This window comes from Procambarus clarkii, chromosome 41, assembly GCF_040958095.1.
Source record: "Procambarus clarkii isolate CNS0578487 chromosome 41, FALCON_Pclarkii_2.0, whole genome shotgun sequence".
NCBI classification, from domain to species: Eukaryota; Metazoa; Arthropoda; class Malacostraca; order Decapoda; family Cambaridae; genus Procambarus; species Procambarus clarkii.
Window position 1 is genome coordinate 26,296,749 of NC_091190.1, and position 8,672 is coordinate 26,305,420.

The window sequence follows — 8,672 nt, forward strand, 5'->3', positions numbered from 1 at the left end:
GATACAGAATGGGATACAGGTCAGGATACAGGTCATTCTGAGATACAGAATGGGATACAGGTCAGGATACAGGTCATTCTGGGATACAGAATGGGATACAGGTTAAGATACAGGTCATTCTGGGATACAGGTTAAGATACAGGTCATTCTGGGATACAGGTTAAGATACAGGTCATTCTGGGATACAGGTTAAGATACAAGTCATTCTGGGATACAGAATGGGATACAGGTCAGGATACAGGTCATTCTGGGATACAGAATGGGATACAGGTTAAGATACAGGTCATTCTGGGATACAGGTTAAGATACAGGTCATTCTGGGATACAGGTTAAGATACAGGTCATTCTGGGATACAGAATGGGATACAGGTCAGGATACAGGTCATTCTGGGATACAGAATGGGATACAGGTCAGGATTGGAGGTGGGATAGGAACTAAGCTCAACCACTTGGACCATCAGGGTTCGAACGCCGACCTGTAAGAAGTGAGGGCGCCTCTTTACCGACCAATCCTCAGAATTTGGTCGGGGTTCATCATGAGTTTACGCAGCCACGTGAGAAACCTGTACATCTTTCCTAATCGTAGCGGCTTTGATTACACTTAATAAACAGTTAATATAAGAGCCGGGAAGCACTAAGAGGTGCTTCCTCTTAGTGCTTCCTTAAGTGTATAACTGATAATAACCTTGGGTTGTGAAGTTTCCAACCTTGTAAAATATTTAATAAATATAAAGACAGCCGCCATGATTGTTGAAAGATGTACATTTTTCGTAAGTGGATGCGTAAGTTCTTGATGAATCCTCACCCTGAACGAATCTTATTGTTCTAATAAAATGAGAAAATAATTGTCGTGTCCAGAAAAATTTACAAGGAAGCAACACATGGTTAGCCTTTTCGTAATTACCCATTTCTTTTTTTTTTAAATGAATAATGTAATTTCAAATTTTGAAAGCTAGGCTATGATATAATGACTAGCGTTAAGCCGTTGTGTTTCTTGTACAGTGAATCGTTTTCCCATTTTTTTATGTTAGTTATATACGTACATTCATTTATGAATAAATGTTGTACATTTTAATTGTGGTTAAGGGAGCCGGTCGGCCGAGCGGACAGCACGCTGGACTTGTGATCCTGGGTTCGATCCCAGGTGCCGGCGAGAAACAATGGGCAGAGTTTCTTTCACCCTATGCCCCTGTTACCTAGCAGTAAAAATAGGTACCTGGGTGTTAGTCAGCTGTCACGGGCTGCTTCCTGGGGGTGGAGGCCTGGTCGAGGACCGGGCCGCGGGGACACTAAATAGCCCCGAAATCATCTCAAGATAACCTCAAGAACTATTAATTAGGACTGAACGAGGTTGTTGATTTCGGAAGAAACAACAAAAGACAGGGATTTTATAAGCACAGTCTTTGGCCCGGCTCTTTTTTTTCCTGCTTATTCATCATAGCCTTTTGTGTTGTGGCTGTGAATTTTAAGCTGATTTTTAAGGTGGTTCCCGATCATCCCTCTCCTGCCCACCGCCCGCGGGATGGGCTATGGGACGGGGCTATGTGATGCATAATGAATGGCCACCATCACATCAAATCAGTTCTGGCCATTTAAAACTTCAGGGATACGGTGGGTGGGGATAAATTGTGTGGACAATCACCAGAGACTTTGTGTACTCACCTAATTGTACTCACCTAATTGTGCTTGCGGGGGTTGAGCTCTGGCTCTTTGGTCCCGCCTCTCAACCGTCAATCAACTGGTGTACAGATTCCTGAGCCTATTGGGCTCTATCATATCTACATTTGAAACTGTGTATGGAGTCAGCCTCCACCACATCACTTCCTAATGCATTCCATTTACTAACTACTCTGACACTGAAAAAGTTCTTTCTTGTGTGTGTGTGTGTGTGTGTGTGTGTGTGTGTGTGTGTGTGTGTGTGTGTGTGTGTGTGTGTGTGTGTGTGTGTGTGTGTGTGTGTGTCATTGATGACGTCAGCTGCCCCTACACACTCCACGAGTAGGGTCTAAGGCCAGAGAGATGTCTCACTTCTCTACGTCATCGCTGTGCTTTTTAGCAAACCTAACCCAACCCAACTCGACCTATCCTATCCTGTCCTAATGTATCCTATCCTATCCTATCCTAACGTATCCTATCCTATCCTAACGTATCCTATCATATCTTAACGTATTCTATCCTATCCTAACGTATCCTATCCTAATATAACCAAACCTAACCAAAGAATTTTGTTTTATGTATGGTAAGCTCAAGGTGTGTGACGTCACAATTTTAATTGAGGTGCAGGTTTTGGGCCCCACTGGTTTCAACAGCCACTGAGTGACGCCACACTGGTTTCAACAGCCACTGAGTGACGCCACACTGGTTTCAACAGCCACTGAGTGACGCCACACTGGTTTCAACAGCCACTGAGTGACGCCACACTGGTTTCAACAGCCACTGAGCGACGCCATCATCTGCTGTTTAGAAAATTCCGCTGTTTTTGGTTAGTGTCTGTAAGCCTTACTGCGAGGAAGGTTATAGTGACTTCATTTTTGGAGCGGTCAGCCTTCTTTAAGACGTAATATAATTCCCGTTGTGGGGAATAGGAAGCCTGTACTTAGGCTTATTTCCACAAGATGCAACAGACAACAGTTGCTTTACTCCCGGGAACCTGTTGATTGCTGGGTGAACAGTGGCATAAGGGTGAAAGGAAGCGTGCTCTAACCGTTTCTGTCCCACCCGGGAATTGAACCCGGGTCCGTCAGATGTGAGCCGAGAACGTAGTCCACTGTTTGTTAAGGTATCAAGACTAATTATTCGACCTGTCCTCTCGCCTAATACGTCGTATTTTTAACGGTTATCGAACAATCCGTTAGAAATGTGTCGTATTATTCCAAATAATAAACACCGTAATATTGACGTTTTCTAAGCACAAGACTCGATAGGTTAGGTGGGATGCTTGGGTTGGTAGGTTTCTGCTGAGACAAATCAGTTATATTTGTTACGGAGTGGCAAGTCCAACCACTTGGGCTGGACGGTAGAGCAACGGTCTCGCTTCATGCAGGTCGGCGTTCAATCCCCGACCGTCCAAGTGGTTGGGCACCATTCCTTAACCCGTCCCTTCCCAAATCCTTATCCTGACCCCTTGCAAGTGCTATATAGTCGTAATGGCTTGGCACTTTCTCCTGATAGTCCACGGAGACAAAGTGGCAAACTTCGTCTCGTTTGGATTTTGATTATCCGTTGTTGTTGTTGTTGTTGTTGTTGTTGTTTAAGATCCAGCTACTGGGAACAAAAAGTTGCAAGTAGCACGGGCTATGGTGAGCCCGCAGTGGACTTACCTGGCACAGGAGCGGGGCAAGTAGCACGGGCTATGGTGAGCCCGCAGTGGACTTACCTGGCACAGGAGCGGGGCAAGTAGCACGGGCTATGGTGAGCCCGCAGTGGACTTACCTGGCACAGGAGCGGGGCAAGTAGCACGGGCTATGGTGAGCCCGCAGTGGACTTACCTGGCACAGGAGCGGGGCAAGTAGCACGGGCTACGGTGAGCCCGTAGTGGACTTACCTGGCACAGGAGCGGGGCAAGTAGCACGGGCTACGGTGAGCCCGTAGTGGACTTACCTGGCACAGGAGCGGGGCAAGTAGCACGGGCTACGGTGAGCCCGTAGTGGACTTACCTGGCACAGGAGCGGGGCTGTAACTACGTTCGATTATCGTCAAGATATAGCAGGGGTATACGTAAATGATATACTGTCATACATGAAGTATTAGGTGGTCATACTTGAGACTCATGTTATCTTGTTCTACGGGCAAGTTATTAATATACACACTGAAGCGTCAGCATAGAATATAGTGTCATATAGTGTCGTTAAGGAATAGAGTGTCATACATAAGCGATCACGTGGCCATACTTAAGAGCATTGTTATCTTCTTCCTGCGAGGTCTTAATATTCATGGTGGGTCGTTACTTAAGGAGTGCGCAATCTTATACCTTAAGAACACGCTGGTCAAGATGTACCTCCTTCTCTCTTCCTTTGGAAATTAAGATAAATATTGACACTAAATACCTGTTACTTGTTCTGGTTAGTTTATGCTGCTGAATATGGAGTGGGAGTACAGGCTGAGGATGGGACGGCTAGAGGAGACGGAGGGATGGGGCGGCTAGAGGAGACGGAGGGATGGGGCGGCTAGAGGAGACGGAGGGATGGGGCGGCTAGAGGAGACGGAGGGATGGGGCGGCTAGAGGAGACGGAGGGATGGGGCGGCTAGTGGAGACGGAGGGATGGGGCGGCTAGAGGAGACGGAGGGATGGGGCGGCTAGAGGAGATATGAAGGATGGGGCGGCTAGAGGAGACGGAGGGATGGGACGGCTAGTGCAGATGGGAAGGATGGGGCGGCTAGAGGAGACGGAGGGATGGGGCGGCTAGAGGAGACGGAGGGATGGGACGGCTAGTGGAGATGGGAAGGATGGGGCGGCTAGAGGAGACGGAGGGATGGGGCGGCTAGAGGAGATATGAAGGATGGGGCGGCTAGAGGAGACGGAGGGATGGGACGGCTAGTGGAGATGGGAAGGATGGGGCGGCTAGAGGAGATGGGAAGGATGGGGCGGCTAGAGGAGATGGGAAGGATGGGGCGGCTAGAGGAGACGGAGGGATGGGACGGCTAGTGGAGATGGGAAGGATGGGGCGGCTAGAGGAGACGGAGGGATGGGACGGCTAGAGGAGACGGAGGGATGGGGCGGCTAGAGGAGATATGAAGGATGGGGCGGCTAGAGGAGACGGAGGGATGGGACGGCTAGTGGAGATGGGAAGGATGGGGCGGCTAGAGGAGACGGAGGGATGGGACGGCTAGAGGAGACGGAGGGATGGGGCGGCTAGAGGAGATATGAAGGATGGGGCGGCTAGAGGAGATGGGAAGGATGGGGCGGCTAGAGGAGACGGAGGGATGGGACGGCTAGTGGAGATGGGAAGGATGGGGCGGCTAGAGGAGACGGAGGGATGGGGCGGCTAGTGGAGACGGAGGGATGGGGCGGCTAGAGGAGACGGAGGGATGGGGCGGCTAGAGGAGACGGAGGGATGGGGCGGCTAGAGGAGATGGGAAGGATGGGGCGGCTAGAGGAGACGGAGGGATGGGGCGGCTAGTGGAGACGGAGGGATGGGGCGGCTAGAGGAGACGGAGGGATGGGGCGGCTAGAGGAGACGGAGGGATGGGGCGGCTAGAGGAGACGGAGGGATGGGGCGGCTAGTGGAGATGGGAAGGATGGGGCGGCTAGAGGAGACGGAGGGATGGGGCGGCTAGAGGAGATGGGAAGGATGGGACGGCTAGAGGAGACGGAGGGATGGGACGGCTAGTGGAGATGGGAAGGATGGGGCGGCTAGAGGAGACGGAGGGATGGGACTGCTAGTGGAGATGGGAAGGATGGGACGGCTAGAGGAGATGGGAAGGATGGGACGGCTAGAGGAGATGGGAAGGATGGGACGGCTAGAGGAGATGGGAAGGATGGGGCGGCTAGAGGAGATGGGAAGGATGGGGCGGCTAGAGGAGATGGGAAGGATGGGGCGGCTAGAGGAGATGGGAAGGATGGGGCGGCTAGAGGAGAAGGGAAGGATGGGGCGGCTAGAGGAGATGGGAAGGATGGGGGCGGCTAGAGGACACGGAAGGATGGGGCGGCTAGAGGACACGGAAGGATAAGGCGGCTAGAGGAGATGGGAAGGATGGGAGCGGCTAGAGGAGATGGGAAGGATGGGGCGGCTAGAGGAGATGGGAAGGATGGGGCGGCTAGAGGAGATGGGAAGGATGGGGCGGCTAGAGGAGACGGAAGGATGGGGCGGCTAGAGGAGATGGGAAGGATGGGGCGGCTAGAGGAGACGGAAGGATGGGGCGGCTAGAGGAGATGGGAAGGATGGGGCGGCTAGAGGAGACGGAAGGATGGGGCGGCTAGAGGAGACGGAAGGATGGGGCGGCTAGAGGAGATGGGAAGGATGTGGCGGCTAGAGGAGATTAGAAGGATGGGGCGGCTAGAGGAGATGGGAAGGATGGGACGGCTAGAGGAGATGGGAAGGATGGGGCGGCTAGAGGAGATGGGAAGGATGGGGGCGGCAAGAGGAGATGGGAAGGATGGGGCGGCTAGAGGAGATGGGAAGGATGGGACGGCTAGAGGAGATGGGAAGGATGGAGCGGCTAGAGAAGATGGGAAGGATGGGACGGCTAGAGGAGATGGGAAGGATAGGGCGGCTAGAGGAGATGGGAAGGATGGGGCGGCTAGAGGAGATGGGAAGGATAGGGCGGCTAGAGGAGACGGAAGGATGGGGCGGCTAGAGGAGATGGGAAGGATGGGATGGGTAGAGGAGATGGAAAGGATAGGGCGGCTAGAGGAGATGGGAAGGATGGGGCGGCTAGAGGAGATGGGAAGGATGGGGCGGCTAGAGGAGACGGAAGGATGGGGCGGCTAGAGGAGATGGGAAGGATGGGGCGGCTAGAGGAGACGGAAGGATGGGGCGGCTAGAGGAGATGGGAAGGATGGGGCGGCTAGAGGAGACGGAAGGATGGGGCGGCTAGAGGAGACGGAAGGATGGGGCGGCTAGAGGAGATGGGAAGGATGTGGCGGCTAGAGGAGATTAGAAGGATGGGGCGGCTAGAGGAGATGGGAAGGATGGGACGGCTAGAGGAGATGGGAAGGATGGGGGCGGCAAGAGGAGATGGGAAGGATGGGGCGGCTAGAGGAGATGGGAAGGATGGGACGGCTAGAGGAGATGGGAAGGATGGGGCGGCTAGAGAAGATGGGAAGGATGGGACGGCTAGAGGAGATGGGAAGGATAGGGCGGCTAGAGGAGATGGGAAGGATGGGGCGGCTAGAGGAGATGGGAAGGATAGGGCGGCTAGAGGAGACGGAAGGATGGGGCGGCTAGAGGAGATGGGAAGGATGGGATGGGTAGAGGAGATGGAAAGGATAGGGCGGCTAGAGGAGATGGGAAGGATGGGGCGGCTAGAGGAGATGGGAAGGATGGGGCGGCTAGAGGAGATGGGAAGGATGGGGGCGGCTAGAGGACACGGAAGGATGGGGCGGCTAGAGGACACGGAAGGATAAGGCGGCTAGAGGAGATGGGAAGGATGGGAGCGGCTAGAGGAGATGGGAAGGATGGGGCGGCTAGAGGAGACGGAAGGATGGGGCGGCTAGAGGAGATGGGAAGGATGTGGCGGCTAGAGGAGATTAGAAGGATAGGGCGGCTAGAGGAGATGGGAAGGATGGGACGGCTAGAGGAGATGGGAAGGATGGGGCGGCTAGAGGAGATGGGAAGGATGGGGGCGGCAAGAGGAGATGGGAAGGATGGGGCGGCTAGAGGAGATGGGAAGGATGGGACGGCTAGAGGAGATGGGAAGGATGGAGCGGCTAGAGAAGATGGGAAGGATGGGACGGCTAGAGGAGATGGGAAGGATAGGGCGGCTAGAGGAGATGGGAAGGATGGGGCGGCTAGAGGAGATGGGAAGGATAGGGCGGCTAGAGGAGACGGAAGGATGGGGCGGCTAGAGGAGATGGGAAGGATGGGATGGGTAGAGGAGATGTAAAGGATAGGGCGGCTAGAGGAGATGGGAAGGATGGGGCGGCTAGAGGAGATGGGAAGGATGGGGCGGCTAGAGGAGACGGAAGGATGGGGCGGCTAGAGGAGATGGGAAGGATGGGGCGGCTAGAGGAGACGGAAGGATGGGGCGGCTAGAGGAGATGGGAAGGATGGGGCGGCTAGAGGAGACGGAAGGATGGGGCGGCTAGAGGAGACGGAAGGATGGGGCGGCTAGAGGAGATGGGAAGGATGTGGCGGCTAGAGGAGATTAGAAGGATGGGGCGGCTAGAGGAGATGGGAAGGATGGGACGGCTAGAGGAGATGGGAAGGATGGGGCGGCTAGAGGAGATGGGAAGGATGGGGGCGGCAAGAGGAGATGGGAAGGATGGGGCGGCTAGAGGAGATGGGAAGGATGGGACGGCTAGAGGAGATGGGAAGGATGGGGCGGCTAGAGAAGATGGGAAGGATGGGACGGCTAGAGGAGATGGGAAGGATAGGGCGGCTAGAGGAGATGGGAAGGATGGGGCGGCTAGAGGAGATGGGAAGGATAGGGCGGCTAGAGGAGACGGAAGGATGGGGCGGCTAGAGGAGATGGGAAGGATGGGATGGGTAGAGGAGATGGAAAGGATAGGGCGGCTAGAGGAGATGGGAAGGATGGGGCGGCTAGAGGAGATGGGAAGGATGGGGCGGCTAGAGGAGATGGGAAGGATGGGATGAGTAGAGGAGATGGGAAGGATGGGACGGCTAGAGGAGGTGGGAAGGATGGGACGGCTAGAGGAGATGGGAAGGATGGGTCGGCTAGAGGAGATGGGAAGGATGGGGGCGGCAAGAGGAGATGGGAAGGATGGGGCGGCTAGAGGAGATGGGAAGGATGGGACGGCTAGAGGAGATGGGAAGGATGGGACGGCTAGAGGAGATGGGAAGGATGGGGCGGCTAGAGGGGATGGGAAGGATAGGGCGGCTAGAGGAGATGGGAAGGATGGGGGCGGCTAGAGGACACGGAAGGATGGGGCGGCTAGAGGAGATGGGAAGGATGGGATGGGTAGAGGAGATGGGAAGGATGGGGCGGCTAGAGGAGATGGGAAGGATGGGGCGGCTAGAGGAGATGGGAAGGATGGGGCGGCTAGAGGAGAT

The 8,672-nt window shown here is 54.5% G+C and overlaps 3 protein-coding genes across 3 annotated transcripts; all 3 read left to right on the top strand.

Annotated features, from left to right (window-relative positions):
- Positions 1-6,550: 6,550 nt before the first annotated feature.
- On the top strand, positions 6,551-7,066 carry LOC138373208 (major royal jelly protein 5-like). The gene has a single exon (XM_069339245.1). The coding sequence runs from the start codon at positions 6,551-6,553 to the stop codon at positions 7,064-7,066; it is 516 nt and encodes a 171-aa protein (XP_069195346.1).
- A 77-nt stretch (positions 7,067-7,143) lies between these two features.
- LOC138373209 (high mobility group nucleosome-binding domain-containing protein 5-like) lies at positions 7,144-7,545 on the top strand. The gene has a single exon (XM_069339246.1). It carries the CDS (start codon positions 7,144-7,146, stop codon positions 7,543-7,545), a length of 402 nt encoding a protein of 133 aa, XP_069195347.1.
- A 215-nt stretch (positions 7,546-7,760) lies between these two features.
- Positions 7,761-8,255, top strand: LOC138373210 (major royal jelly protein 5-like). The gene has a single exon (XM_069339247.1). It carries the CDS (start codon positions 7,761-7,763, stop codon positions 8,253-8,255), a length of 495 nt encoding a protein of 164 aa, XP_069195348.1.
- Positions 8,256-8,672: the final 417 nt, after the last annotated feature.

Coding starts and splice junctions, on each gene's coding strand:
- LOC138373208 (XM_069339245.1), top strand. CDS start 6,551: ATGGGGCGGCTAGAGGAGATGGGAAGGATGTGGCGGCTAGAGGAGATT.
- LOC138373209 (XM_069339246.1), top strand. CDS start 7,144: ATGGGGCGGCTAGAGGAGATGGGAAGGATGTGGCGGCTAGAGGAGATT.
- LOC138373210 (XM_069339247.1), top strand. CDS start 7,761: ATGGGGCGGCTAGAGGAGATGGGAAGGATGTGGCGGCTAGAGGAGATT.